The 13954-nt window shown below is 58.4% G+C and overlaps 5 protein-coding genes across 5 annotated transcripts; 1 reads left to right on the top strand and 4 right to left on the bottom strand.

Annotated features, from left to right (window-relative positions):
- Positions 1 to 165: 165 nt before the first annotated feature.
- BKCO1_32000115 (cytochrome family 51 (sterol 14-demethylase)) lies at positions 166 to 1841 on the bottom strand (the record flags this gene model as incomplete). Its single annotated transcript, XM_020274398.1, has 4 exons — positions 166 to 234; positions 302 to 1351; positions 1405 to 1602; positions 1653 to 1841. 4 exons carry the CDS (start codon positions 1839 to 1841, stop codon positions 166 to 168), a joined length of 1506 nt encoding a protein of 501 aa, XP_020129498.1.
- Positions 1842 to 2913: 1072 nt separating this feature from the next.
- On the bottom strand, positions 2914 to 3346 carry BKCO1_32000114 (ubiquitin related modifier 1; the record flags this gene model as incomplete). The annotated part of the gene is made up of 3 exons (XM_020274397.1): positions 2914 to 3031; positions 3089 to 3253; positions 3300 to 3346. 3 exons carry the CDS (start codon positions 3344 to 3346, stop codon positions 2914 to 2916), a joined length of 330 nt encoding a protein of 109 aa, XP_020129499.1.
- Positions 3347 to 3670: 324 nt separating this feature from the next.
- On the top strand, positions 3671 to 6775 carry BKCO1_32000113 (rna polymerase ii elongator; the record flags this gene model as incomplete). Its single annotated transcript, XM_020274396.1, has 2 exons — positions 3671 to 3802; positions 4019 to 6775. The coding sequence occupies 2 exons, from the start codon at positions 3671 to 3673 to the stop codon at positions 6773 to 6775; spliced, it is 2889 nt and encodes a 962-aa protein (XP_020129496.1).
- Positions 6776 to 7523: 748 nt separating this feature from the next.
- BKCO1_32000112 (snare domain-containing protein) lies at positions 7524 to 8753 on the bottom strand (the record flags this gene model as incomplete). The annotated part of the gene is made up of 3 exons (XM_020274395.1): positions 7524 to 7904; positions 7969 to 8511; positions 8631 to 8753. The coding sequence occupies 3 exons, from the start codon at positions 8751 to 8753 to the stop codon at positions 7524 to 7526; spliced, it is 1047 nt and encodes a 348-aa protein (XP_020129497.1).
- Positions 8754 to 10201: 1448 nt separating this feature from the next.
- On the bottom strand, positions 10202 to 12676 carry BKCO1_32000111 (f-box domain-containing protein; the record flags this gene model as incomplete). The annotated part of the gene is made up of 2 exons (XM_020274394.1): positions 10202 to 12448; positions 12527 to 12676. 2 exons carry the CDS (start codon positions 12674 to 12676, stop codon positions 10202 to 10204), a joined length of 2397 nt encoding a protein of 798 aa, XP_020129494.1.
- Between the last annotated feature and the right edge of the window lie 1278 nt (positions 12677 to 13954).

The raw sequence follows: 13954 nt of genomic DNA, 5'->3' as shown, positions 1-13954 counted from the left end.
CCCAAACAACGCCATCTTCCTTTCCGAGTGCAGTGATTAATACGACTATGAACCATGAAGCATCACCTGACATCTGTCCCAGAGGATGATGACTCGGCTACTCTCCATTGAACTCGCCACTGTCTTCCTGAACCCTTTGACGCATTTCCAAATCTCAATGCAGCTCTAATCGCTCCCTGGAAAGCGCCTCTCCCAGCGTACCATAGCTGGCTGCATCGGCCGAGAGAACATGGACTGCGGAAAAAGAAAACAAAGCATCAGCATCACAAAACGCACACAGTGGAAATTTCGCATCACTTACCGCGTAGTCAGTAGCCGGAACGCCTTCCCTATCCTCGGGGTTGCTAAACTTAAAGTTCCTCACCAGCGTCGCCACGATGACGCCCAGGTTCAGGTACGCAAACTTCTCGCCGATGCAGCGGTGGCGGCCCGCGCCGAACGGCAGGTAAGGGCTCTTGGTCCCCTTTGAGACGGCGCCGTAGCCGTAGTCGATCATGTCCCCGCCCTCTTCCTCGTCCTCCCTGTCGTCCCACCGGTGCGGGTTCCACGCTGTTGCGTTCGGGAAGTAGTTCTCGCTCATGGCCGTCATGACCGGAGACGCGAGCAGGACGTGGCTGTCGGGGACGACGACCTGGGTGCCGGGGATTTGCAGCGGGTTCATCACCTTGCGCATGATGGAGTGGATCGACGAGTGGACGCGGAGAGTCTCCTTGATGACGTTTTGCTGGAGCGGCAGTTTCTCCAAATCCTTGTACTGGAGCGGCGGCAGGTCCTTGCCGGAGGCCTGGACTTGCTCCGCGAAAAGCTCTTCGACAATCTTGGGTTCAGATGCGAGACGAAGCATGATCCAGGAGCTGGCTGAAGAGGACGAGTGTTGGCCGGCCATCAGGAGGGTGATCATCATGTGGGCGATTTCCTTGTCCGGGACCGGGGTGCCGTTTTTGTACGTAGAGCGCATGAGGTTGGTGATCATGTCGTGCGTGTCCTTTTGCGTGCCGCGACGCTCTTGGATGATCTCGGTGTAGACCTCGCGCATCTTTTCCCGCGCGGCATCTCTCTTGCGGTTGCTTGGAATGGGCAGCCAGGGCATGAGGGCGTTGAGAGGGGAAAATCCCAGGTCCAGGTCGTGGTACAGGTCGGCGAACTCGGCAGTGAGCTTCTTGCGGACTTCTTCGCCTTGCAGTGCGCGGCTGGCGGTGAAGATGGTGATTTCCGCCATGGCTGCGGGGATGTCGATGGTTCCGGATGTGCCCTTGAAACGGCCCGAGGTTTTGATGTACTGAAGGACTTCTTCCTCAATGAGCGGGACGTAAGATTCGAGCGCCTCCTGCGTCAATCCAAACTTGACAAACTATCGAAAGGTCATGAGCAGCTATTCGAGTGTCGGACACGCAGACAAGGTACCTTCTTCTGCTCCATGAGCTTGGAGTTGGGGCAGTCGTAGACGACATCGGAGCCAAAGACGGGGGTTGTTATCGGCCCATAGACTTCCTCTGCGTTCACATCCTTGAGCTTGCCGTTGAGAATGAACTCGTTGCCGTCGATTCCAAGGTAGACGGTAGTCTTCTGTCCGAGAAGAATGAAGGTGAAGACCTCGCCGTACTGTGCAAATGTGAGATGGCTTCTCTGGAAGGTACGTGCAAGTCTGGTACCTTTTCTTTGCAATCTTGGAAGAACTTCAAGGGGTCCATGCCATAGGTGACAGTGCTGCCGACGAACGGGAACCAGTGGAAGACGACCGGTGGCTCATTCTTCTTGTAGAAAAAAAGCTGACGGGTGACGTGAAGGAGAATAGTGGCAAGAGCCGCCACGACCGCGTATCCAACAAGATGGAATCCCATGGTGACTGGTGATGGCTTTGATGATGTTGGAAGTAGCGGGACAGAGCGCTTTAAATAATAACGCACTGGGCCATCATACGATTGGAACGGCTTCGGAGAGTAATTGGGCCGGCGAAAAGCATGTGCTTCTTGATATGCGATGTCAGGCAGATATTGCTGAGATCGTGGAAGGATTGGCTGCGGCTCCTGCTGTATGTGGATCAGCAAGGGGTAGTGACGCGTGCAGGCGGAGTAAAACGTCAGGAAGGAAGCGAGAATACAGCGAGTCCTTCTTCATTCTATTCGCCCAAAGAAGTGTGCGGAGAAGGTCCATGTGAATCAGCATATCGGAAGGGAAACGGCGAGGGTTACCTCAGGATCATGCTCGTACAGAGCCGACGCTGGTTGGCTTAGAAAATACGAGACCGCGGGACCCACATTTTGGCGGCTGCAGTGGACTGTGCCCCTGGTCGCAGCGCAACGCCATGGAAGCCATCAGCTACTACCGATGCAAGCAATAGCGTCATTAGCTCATTTGTGGGCCGATCCAGGTCATCGCAAGCCAGTCCGTGGATTTGGTTGCGTTGAGGGAGAGCCAGCACTTCAGGAGGTTGCCGACCCGGGCTGCTATCTACCGCCGCTATCGCCACGAACTCTCGTTTCGACCCAACATCATCTCTCCACTGTGGTCCAATTAATTCACGTTTCATGGGAATTGTTTGTCAAGCAGGCGATGCTTCCATTCTCTTCTACTTTCATGTATTTTCTCTCTGCTGTCTACGTAGAAGGTCTATAAAAGCTGTGACGGCGCTTTCCCGTTCCTTGAAATTGAAAAAAGGTATGGCCAACGCCGTCTTTTACTATTATTTTTACCTTATGCTCTTTACACTCATCACACTCTAGTATGACGTGCGAGGATACCCTCGTCTTTACTGTACCGTATGACGGCTGTGGTTCGGTTAGATGTTCATCCCTTGACACGAAGAACATTGAAGGCGGGATATGTTGAAGTTGACATGGATATAGGAACACCTGGGACACAAGGATAGCATAGAGGCAGAGCGCATGCGTTCCTTTGTTTCTTGTTCGAAGTTCAACCACCATGCAGAGTAGATACGAATAAGATGTTGTCTCCCTTCTGGACTTCGTACTTGTCTTCGCCCTCGAGCTCCCAGTCTGCCTCGTTGATGAGCACGAGAATGCCGGGCCGTCTTTGGCTGATTAGCATGCGCAGTCGTGGCGAGTATAGAGAGACGGCTACCACTTACACGGTATCGTCTAGAACGAAGAGGTCTTTTCTGGGGTCTTTCATGGTGTTCTTGCAGAGGTACTGGACAAGGAAGGCTACATTTGCAGCTTCTCCATTTTCGTCTTTGGCGGGCAGGGCGATCTCGTGCTTGCGCTGGTGCGAGAAGAGCATCTCCAAGCCACCACTAACACTGTCAGTTGTTGCAGGTACTTGCATGGGCCTGTGCGTACGTGAACTCGACCGTGATTGGCACGACGCCGTCGTTGCTCGTCGCCATGGTGCGGGGTGATGGCCGGTGGTGCGGCAGCGGCAGCGGATTCCAGAGGTTGCTCTTGTAGAAAGATGTAAAGGGTTGGTTTGGAGAGTGGATGCGGCTAATAGCTGGACGGCGGTGGTTGTGATGATGTGGCGGATCAGGCAGCGTCGCGGGGAAAATTTACGCGAGCGGTTAGCGTGACGCTGCGCAAAGAATTCCGTGGTGTTGACCTTCTGCCATCTCCGCCCACCCAACTCATTCGCTCACATGATCGCTTCTCGATTCCACTAGGGCCCGGACCAAGAAGAAGCCTGCCAGCATCCATACAGGCATTTGACTGGCGAGATGGTACAGGTCGCTACAAACTTCATTGCCGCGGGCGGCAACAGACAGCCCAACGCTGCCGACTGGGACCAGCACGGCTCCGGCTTGCTGGCTTATGGCGCTGGAAACAACATCGCTCTGTGGAATCCCTTGGTATGCTTCCATATTTCTCCACTCTCGCATCTCTCTTTGCGTCGTCGTATTTCTTTGATGGCTACTTCCGATCCCTCCTTGATTTGGTGGCCGCATTGCTCACGTCAGTCGTCGCGTTTCATATGCTGCCTTTCCCGCCAGCTTCACTTTCGCTTCTCTTGCATACATTAGTGTTTTCCTTGCCGGTTCCATTGCCGTCTCTGACATGCGAAACAGGACCCTACATATCGCGGCAGCTACGCCGCACTTTCAGGCCACACCAAAAACGTCAACGTCGTCAAATTCTTCCTTTCATCAAAGTCTAAGGAGACCATAATTCTGAGCGGAGCCGCCGACAATACCATCAGGATATGGGCCAGCGATGCTTCCTCCCCCACGGGCTTCCTCGAGAAGGCGGTGCTGACAGCACACACCGCGTCCATCAACACCATTACCGTGCTCCCCGACTCGGACATCTTCGTCTCCGGCGCCGCCGACGCTACCATCCGGAGCTGGAAGCTCGAGCCCAAAGACGACGGCTCCATAAGCGCAGAGCTGCTCCAGACCATCGACCTCAAGCAGGAGCCCAAAACCGCCTACTTCCCCCTCTCCGTCGCCCTCGCCCGCCTCTCTCCATCCACCCTCATCCTCGCCTCGGCGGGGACAAAGAACCACATCCAAATCTACGTCCAGCAGGCCCCTTCTTCACCAACCTTCACCCTCGCCGCCACCCTCAAAGGCCACGAAGACTGGATCCGCTCGCTGACCTTCGCCCTCGAGCCGTCCACGTCCGATCTCCTCCTCGCCTCCGCCAGCCAGGACAAGTACACGCGGCTGTGGCGCATCCACGCGGGTGAGGAGCTACCCGCCGCGACGGCGGCCGTCGAGGCCGAGGTTGATCCCGCCCTCGCAGGCAGCGTGCTCGGGCGCAGCCTGCACAACAAGGCGCACCGCATCGCCGACGTGGACGGGTCGCCGTACTCGATCACGTTCGAAGCGCTGCTGGTCGGGCACGAGGACTGGATCTACTCGGCGCAGTGGAGGACCCAGGAAGCAGAGCATGGCAGCACCAGCAGACTGCAGCTCCTCACCACGTCCGCCGACAACTCCATCGCCGTGTGGGAAGCCGACCCGACGTCGGGCGTCTGGGTCAGCGTGACGCGGCTGGGCGAGATCAGCGCGCAAAAGGGCGCAACGACGGCGACGGGCAGCGTGGGCGGCTTCTGGATCGGGCTGTGGTCGCCCGACGGGCGGTCCGTCGTCTCGCTCGGCCGCACCGGAGGGTGGCGGTTGTGGACGCGAGGCTACCAGCACGGCCAAGGCAGCGAGAGCGATGCCGTTGACGACGACCGCTGGACCCAACGCGTCGCCGTGACGGGCCACGTCCGCGCCGTCCGCGACGTCAAGTGGGCGCGCGACGGCTCCTACCTCCTGACGACGAGCGCCGACCAGACGACGCGGCAATTCGCCCAGTGGAAGCGCCATGACAGCAGCAGCAGCAACCAAACCGCCTCCTGGCACGAGTTCTCACGCCCACAGATCCACGGCTACGACCTCAACTGCCTCGCGCCGCTCTCCACCCCCCTCCGCTTCGTCTCCGGCGCCGACGAGAAGCTGCTCCGCGTCTTCGACCAGCCCTCGGCCGTCGCCGAGCTCCTCTCGCAGCACTGCGCCATCGACTCTACCGACGGAGCCACCGCCGCCGCCGCCGTCAAGCTCCCCGACGCCGCCAACATCCCCGTCCTCGGCCTCTCCAACAAGGCCATCGAAACCACCGACGACGACACGACCACCACCGACCTGACCGCCGCCGGCGCCGCCGCCAACGACGTCACAGCCGGCGAGACGTCCGCCCGCAAAGCCGTAGCAGTCCTCTCGCACCCGCCCACCGAAGACCACCTCTCGCGGCACCTGCTCTGGCCCGAAGCCGAGAAGCTGTACGGGCACGGCTACGAGATCAGCAGCGTCGCCGCCGCCGCGAGCGCGGGCGACGTCGTCGCCACCGCGTGCCGCGCCACCTCGGTCGAGCACGCCGCCATCCGCCTGTACGAGACGCGCGACTGGCGACAGGTCTCGTTCGACGCCGCCGCCGACCCGTCGTCATCGGCTGGCGCGGGCGGCGGCGGCGAGCGCGTGCCGAGCATGAAGCTGCACAGCCTGACGGTGACGGGGCTGGCGTTCAGCGGGCCGTCGTCGTCTCCGTCGGCGACGAGCGGTGGCGGTGACGCAACAGCAGCAGCAGGAGACGAGTACCTCCTCAGCGTCGGCCGCGACCGCGTCTTCGGCATCTGGGGACGACAACGACGCGAAGGCGACTCCCCCACGGACGGCAAACAACAAACACAAACCACCCCGCAGTACACGCTCCTCCACGCCCAAGAAAAAGCCCACTCCCGCATGCTCCTCGGCGGCTCGTGGGCACCACCCGCACCCGCATCATCATCATCACCATCCCCTCGATCCCGCGTCTTCGCCACCGCAGGCCGCGACTCCAAAGTCCGACTCTGGCGCCTAGACCCCACCTCTTCCTCTTCCACCTCCCCCTCCCCCTCCCCTTCCTCCCCCTCCGGCGACGGCGATGGCGAGAAGAAGAAGAATGCAACAATCTCCATCACCCACCTCACAACCCTCCCTTCGCCCAGCCCCGTCACGGCCGTGGCGTTCCATCCGGACGTCGTCACCGCCAAGAACAACGACAACGACAACGACAGCGGCAGTTCCGCACACGTCGTCTTGGCTTTCGGCACGGAAAAGGGCGAGGTGCTAGTGGGACGGTTCGCTGCGGATTTCGGGGACCTGGTTGGTGGCGAGGGAGGCGGGGGGCAGGAGGACGCGGGTGGTAGGATGCAGGCGGTGGAGGGGGCGGTGGCGCCGAGCGATGTTGTTAATGCGTTGGCGTGGAGGCCGGTTGGTGGTGGTGGTGGTCGTGGTGAGTTGGAGTTGGCGGTGGGGAGCGATGATGGGAGCGTGAGGGTTTATGGGGTGAGGACCTGAGAGAGAGGTTGGGCGACGGGTGACTTGATTTTTTGTTTTTTGTTTTTGGGAGGGTCGTCGTGATGGGTGCGAAGTGAGTGGTGGGTGTGTGCATCACGAGAAAATATAGATAAAAGGAGTTAGGAATATTGTCTTGCAAGTAGAAATGGAAATAAGAGCATCGCAGCTTCCTCAGTTAGATGTCTCCAGCAAACTTGATACGCAGACTCAATTATATATAGCGAAGCGTGCATTATTAGTAGTATGTACTAATAGAGAATTCGTGTCAACAAACAGAAGGATATAAACCAACGATGCACCTACCAAGTGCCTCTTCATAGCCACTGTACAGCTTTGGATGCAAAGAAGCACGACAAGACGGCCAAACCGAGACGCATCAAACCAGGCTTTCCAATCCAACGTCTCATGCACAAACCCCCAACACCATTCCTTGTCCCTGGCTATCTCCCGGCCAATCGCAATTCCTCCTCATGTCGTGGTGGCTCTTCGTCGGTTCGTAAAAAGAGGGAAGAAATATTAATTACACCCCACGCATCCCAGCCCGTCCTATTGGGCCATTACCCGCCCCCTTTACCTCCAAAAACGTCTCGTCATATTGTTGAGCTGTGCAGGCTTTTGAACAATTGCCTTAGCAGCAGTGATCCAATCCTAATCCAAATCCCACTTTTATGTTGGAGCAAGTGCCGACTGACTTCGGGAACATAGTCCTCTGGTACAGTGTCTAGTACAAGCGTATGCGGTTCATTCTTTATGCGCTGTTGTTGGTGTTGTTGGTGTTGTTGTTGTCGTTTTTCGCCTTGAGACCGAAGTACAGGCCGAGTACGAGTGCGATGATGCAAATGATGAGGATGAAGACGAACAGAGTCCAGCGACGCAGGCGGTTACGGCGCTTGATATGCTCGATACCCTTGTCAAGCTCGACGTGGGCCTGCTTGCCTTGTTCGAGAACGTTCTCCGTCTGCTCCTCGGTCCGTTGCACTTGGGGCTCCTGAAGGACGACTTGCTCATTCAATTGGATGAACAGCTCGGCAAGCTCCTCCATCGACTTCTCGATGCGCTGGAGGTCATTGTGGCGAGCGCGAACGGAGCCGAGGACACTGTTGGCGTGCGCAGAACGGTTACTCTGGAGCTGTTGAGGTGACGGTCATTAGCCATGCAACTTTCGCATCAATTTAACCGGCGGAGACACTTACAGCACTCGCGAAAATTTGCTGAGGGCCATCCGCGGTACTCAGGGCCTGCTCGACTTCGGCATCGGTAGCTTCGGGGTTTACGATGTAGATCTGGCGTCTGATTTGTTCGGCGTAGCGGTCGCGGTACTTCTTTTCCACATCTTGGTAGCTTTGGAGCTCGGCCTTGAAGCTGTTCTTGAGGTTCCGGACTTGGCTGTCCTTGGTGACATTGCCGCCGCTGCGGACTGCATCGGTCTCGAGGAACTTGATCTCGTCTTTGATCTGAGAGTTCAAGAGCGAGGTTTGAGTGGCCAGGTGCTCAAGCTGCGAGTGCGCGCCCGCTTCGGCAGTGTCGGCGAGGAGGCGCTGGTGGACGGTCGTAATCTCGCCAATTTGAGATGTGAGCTGGCGAATACGCTTCTTGCAGCCGTCGACGCGGGCCAGGAACTCGTCGTTGCCCAGGACGCGGGGAGCGGCTTGAGGCGGAGCGTTCAGATTGCCCATCTCGGTGTAGCTGGGATCCTGCGAGTAGTTGGACGAGTCGTGGTGCTGTAGCGGCGGGGCCTGTGCGTGTTGCAAGCGCGAGGTTAGACAGTTCTACTAGTTGCCTGCGTGTTGACAAGCCGTTGTTTCATCGCTCAATGGAGCGACTCTTGAGGCCTGATAGACTGCGGTATACGAACCTGGCCTCCGTACGGGTTTGAGGAACCATAGCCGGCGCCGGTAGTGGACTGGCCGCCGTACGGGTTGGAATCGCCATAACCGTCATTGCCGTAGGGATTGCCGCTATATTGTTGGTACGACATGATGGTGGTGTTGCGGGGGGGAAGCGGGCAGTCGGTCTTGGCCTGCGATGCGGGCAGCTCGAGCTCGCGGAAGCGTGCGGATGACGTTATGCGGAGCGCTGATGGAGCCTAGGCTTCAAAAAAGCGCAGTAAGGGGCGCTGGGGCGGCTGGCGGCGTCGGACCGTCAATTGTGGGCAAGGCAAACGGCGCTATATTTACGTCTAAGGCGTCGGGTGGTTTTGCGCGGACGGAGGAGGCTCGCGGCGAGACGGATGCGATGGAGAGGTTGAAGAGACGGAGAAGGAACAGACGACTGGCAGCCGGGCGGGAGTGGAGAGGTTAATTTCTCCAGCCCCGGGGCGCAGCGCCTGAGCGCGTGGGTAGCCTGTTGGCCAGTCAGCGGCTAAGGGCCAGCTGGACCAGGCATCAAGGCAGGCCACAACGGGCGGCTGGGCTGATCCGCCATCACGCAGTAGTCGCAGTCGGGACCGTCCCACCTCACCTCAGCCACTCGGGGAGTCACTGCCGCCCTCTCACTGCCGCAATCGCCTCCCCCCCGCCTCCATCGGCAGCAGCATTCCCGGCAACAGTGCCACGCCGAAGGTGGGCGCAGCAGGGCAAATATCCATCGTTTGCGCACGGGCGGTTGACGAGCTTGCTGGAAGCGAGGTGGCCATGAAGTCACCGCCAGGCACGGGTGGGCCGCCTTAAGCTTAATTTGATCAGTCGCCCACCGCCAGGGTCCTCAACGAGATTTGCAGCAAACCAGCTTTCTCAAATCATGGTGCAACGGCGTTTCACGGCTAGCTCGTCGCCCTACCCGCGCGGTTACCAGGCAACGCCTCGTTAGTTCCTCAGGGCCAAATGGTCGGTGAAGACCCGCCCAATCTGTCCTGACCGCTCGAACAGTCGCGCCGTGAAGGATGAACGGTGAGGAAGGGGAGCCCAACCCAATCAGACACCGGACCTCTCGCCATCGAACATGTCTTGAGCCCTCAACCCTCCCCATTGGCGACGCGTCACTTTATCATAATTGCCATGATATCTTTTTCCCCGCATCCAAGACTTCCATAGCACATCGGATTGAGATGAAACATCCAGCCCGTTCGAAACGCCGCGCGCCGCTCCGGCCACTGCACATCGATCCCAGGTTGGTCATGTTCACGTGACAGCCGTTTCCCCTGCTTATGGCAGACTAAGTTCGTCCGAGGCAAGAAGCAGAGGGGGTGAGATCATCCGGGACAAGGTCCGTGAAGCGGGAGACGAAGAGTAACACTCGTCGACTGTGAAGCAAAAGGACCTGTTTTAAACTTAAACCTGGCGACAAGCAGCACGCTGCAAACCTAACTAACTATATCAACGCCCAATAAGCCATGGTGTCTCAACCCGCCCCAATACAGGGCCAACAAGACAGCAACATATTCCCCGTTTCGTCATCCTGCCAGTCTCATCCATCCTCACCGTGTCATCATCCGGCAGCTCCGCACACCATCCTTCCCACACACGCGCAACCCTTCTCCCAGCATTCATCCCTCTTCCACATCATCTGATTCTCATGCCCACTCCGTCCCGCAGTCGACGACTTCATCCACGGAGCATCGGCCAAGACGTTCCCCATCGAAACGCCGCTGTCCTTCCGCGTCGCCGCCGCCATCGCCTCCTCATCCACCGCCCTCACGCCGGCGTCACACGCCAGCTCCTCCGCCGCGATGCCGCGATCGAAGCTCACCAGCACAATCGGCCCGCTGCGCTCCCCGCCGCCATACTTGGGTCTCCGCAAGAAGACGACGCTCCTCTCGTCCGCCGCCGCCACAATCTCCGTCGCCGGCGGCGGAGCCGTGTACCCGCCCGCACCGCCGAGAGACAGAGCTGTCATCTGCGTCGTCGTCGTCGTCGCCGTCGTCGACGATGCAGGAGAGACAAGGACAGGCTGAGGCGGCGTCAGCGGCGCGTTCAGGATGTCGTGCAGCTTCTTCGCGCAACCGTACGCCCTGACGCCCGCGCCTGCGCCCTCACTGTCATCGCCGTCGCTGGTGCCGGTGCCAGGCTGCTGCTGCTGCTGCTGCTGCTGCTGCTGCTGCTCGCCAGACGGCGGCCACAGCCTGACAGGCGGGTAAAGGAAGCGGTCCTCATACGGCGGAAGCTTTGTACTCGCGCCGACGTCGACGTCGACGGCCGCAGCCACGGCCCTGGCCTTCCCTTTCCTCTCGGCACCGACGACGCCGTCGCAGGCCTCGACGGGCAGCAGCGGCTGTCTCTTGCGCGCGCCGATGCGGAGGCGGAGACAGGGCGGGTCGCCGGCGGCGGCGGCCGTCGGGCAGCACCTGTCGTCCTCGACGAGGTCGAGGAAGGCGGAGCAGGAGAGGTTGTAGGCGCGGTGCTTGGTGCGGGCGAGGATGAAGGCTTGCGAGGGGGGCAGGCCGGCGGCGAGCCGCTGCTCGTCGTGCTTGCGCTCGGGATGGTAGGCGCGCGGCAGCCGCTCCTCGGCGGGCGCCCAGTGCGGGTTGTTGCCCGAGCCGAGCGTCTGGACGAGCAGGTCGTCTGCGGGGAGGAGGGGCGCGACGTCTTCGTCCTGCTGCTGCCGCCCCTGGGCGCCTTCAGGGGTGGGTGTGGCGTCGGGCGATGCGGATGGCGAAGCTGAAGGAGTCGGTGAGGCTGACTGCAGCGTGCCGTCGCCTCGACTCGCCACCACCGCCCCTTGTTCACCGGTCTGTCGCCTCGGAGCTGAGCGTTTGGGAGGGAAGGTGATCTCGCGCGTGTAGAAGGTGCGCTCTTGTTTGCTGCCTCCGTTGCGCCACTCACGCCGTGCTTCGACGATTTGCAGCTTGTTCGTCTTCTCGTCCACCTGTAGGCCCAAGTCCGTCCAGGAGTCGTTGATTGGACCCTCGGCGTGCTGCCTGCGATAGACCCTCGTGTTGACTTGTACCTCCTCTCTGACCGGTTTATGCAGGGGGAACCTGATGCAGTGGTAGAAGGATGTCCAATCCACCTCCTCGACCACGAAGGACGTCTGATTGGACACGGCGTAGAATTGGCCATCGTGAATCTCAAAGGCAACAGTTGATCCGAGGTCGGAGCCAACCAATTCGTCCAACTGAAGTGCGGGCATGTGCGGTAGCGGAGAGTCGTCAGACAGTGAGAGGCCTTGTACTTTCCACTCGTGGTGGCCGTGTGTACCCACGCCGGTGTGGGTTCCGTAAAAAAGATAATTGGCCGTGTTTCTAACGAAGAGCTTGCTGGCTCCTTCGGGGGGTCTGATGAGACTGACACCAGCGCCGGTCATGGGGTCGAATTTGCGTAACTCGACATAGATCAACCAGTGCCCGTCATCGCGCCAGTTGGCACATAGCTCCGTCTCGCTGTAGTCGAAATGTAGCGAAACCACCCAGTCGCTGTAGTACAGCAGGCTAATTTCCGGCTGGATGTCCGCCGTGCCGAAGTGAGTCTGTGACAGCCATTTAGCCACGGGCGCCGTGTCTACCTCAAAATCTTCCGATGTGTCGAGCACAGAGCGAACCCGCACGATGCCATGTGACATGTAGCAAAGAACATTCTGCCTATAAATGACAGCGGATCCGTAGTCGACGACACAGGCTGAGCTAGGAGTGGCTGTAGCAAATGAGCCTTGTCGGGAATAGATGCGTTCCAAGGCTTCGCGATAGGTGATTTTTTCTTCGGCTGCCAACTTTGCTTCTTGAGTGAAAGGCGCGTGATCCTGTAGATTCAAGTCAGCACCATCTCACGGGAGGGGCCGCGCGTTCTGGGAGGGGACATCCCCCCGAAGGTCGCTTACTTGCACAACCCGTCGACACAATGTACTCTCGCCTCTGAGCTGGTATAATTGTCTACACGTCAAAGTGAGGTGGATGACGTCCGCATATGATAGTCTCGCAGCAACGTTGAAAAGAATATCGAAAGGTAATCGATCCAGGTTAAGCGTCATGAATGAAGACTTTTGCCGGTCCGGATACTCCAAAGAGGGATCCGAGGAAAGCGGCTGTTCTCGAAAATAGGAAAGTGGTAATATCAGATGGCCTCCAAGTCTAAAAGGAAAAACCTGATGCTTCAAACGCCGTTCACGTTTCGATCGTTCGGATTCCGTAAAATTGAAATAGTGGTGAAACGAATGACAAAGTACTGTGAAATTTCCTACGGGTGTTTTTGGTGTAAATGAAGATTTGGTCGGGAACCATTATGTGAGCGACAATGAGTGAAGGGCGTGTAGGATGCGGCTGTTAAGAAGGCAGGTCGATGAGGCTCTTCGGATATCCGAGGCCAGATCCCTTGCTTGTTGGGCCGTGCATTGGGTTGGTTGCACACGGGTTCGGCGACCAGCCTTGCCGTTCATTATTGAGGGGCTGGCTGAGCCGAGTGTGATGAGCCAGCGTAATCCTAAGATGGCTGGGCATCACGGGAGTCTGCAGGGGCTAGCCATCTAGATCAAGCAGGGCGTGCCAGACATCAGTGTGTCAGTGAACGTGCATGATGAGAGCCGCGTATTAGGTCCGTTTGCGGAGGATACTCGGTAGGCTACGGTGAGTCTACGCCACTAGACGGAAGCCTGCGAATGATCACGCTGATAATGCCATGCCGTGGCGAAGAGCCGGCTATGCAACAAAAAATGCGGCTGAAAGTCGAAGTGGGTGGCAGGCTAGACAAAAGCGAGGGCGTGGCGGTGGCATGAATAATTGAGGCTCTGCAATGCGGGGACTACGGTCAGCGCCATTGGCCGGCCTTGCACAGACTACCTACAGCCTTGTCTTAAGCCCCCACTTTCGTACACCCAGGATCGGGTGTTATTATTATTCTCATCTGTTTTGCCAGTCGTGTGAGAGTGCTAGGCATTAGTGCAGTGGGGCTGCGATCTGCTGGGCTGAGGAGTGATACGGCTCTTCCTGCTTATGCCGCACAGGCTTACGCCAAACGCGCTGCGGCACATTACATCACTAAGCTGTGAGACGGTTATAGAACATCATCGTGTAATGAGATAAAGCTGAGTGAAACAGCAGAAGAGTATCACATTGACAAGGGAAACGTCATGCGCCGAGTTCCATGTCACGCGCAGTTCAACGGAACACGTAGTCGATGGATGGTGGGTCGACGGACTCGCAAGGCTGTGAGGGGTTTCTGCACCGACGCCCCAATTCTTAAGGACTTGTAAATCAATGAACGCGAGGGTGCAGTCGCCCTTCGTCTGGCCTCTTCGTTGGACAGATCAATT

The sequence above is a fragment of the Diplodia corticola genome, assembly GCF_001883845.1.
Source record: "Diplodia corticola strain CBS 112549 chromosome Unknown scaffold32, whole genome shotgun sequence".
NCBI lineage: Eukaryota > Fungi > Ascomycota > Dothideomycetes > Botryosphaeriales > Botryosphaeriaceae > Diplodia > Diplodia corticola.
This window is presented reverse-complemented; position numbering and strand designations above follow the sequence as displayed.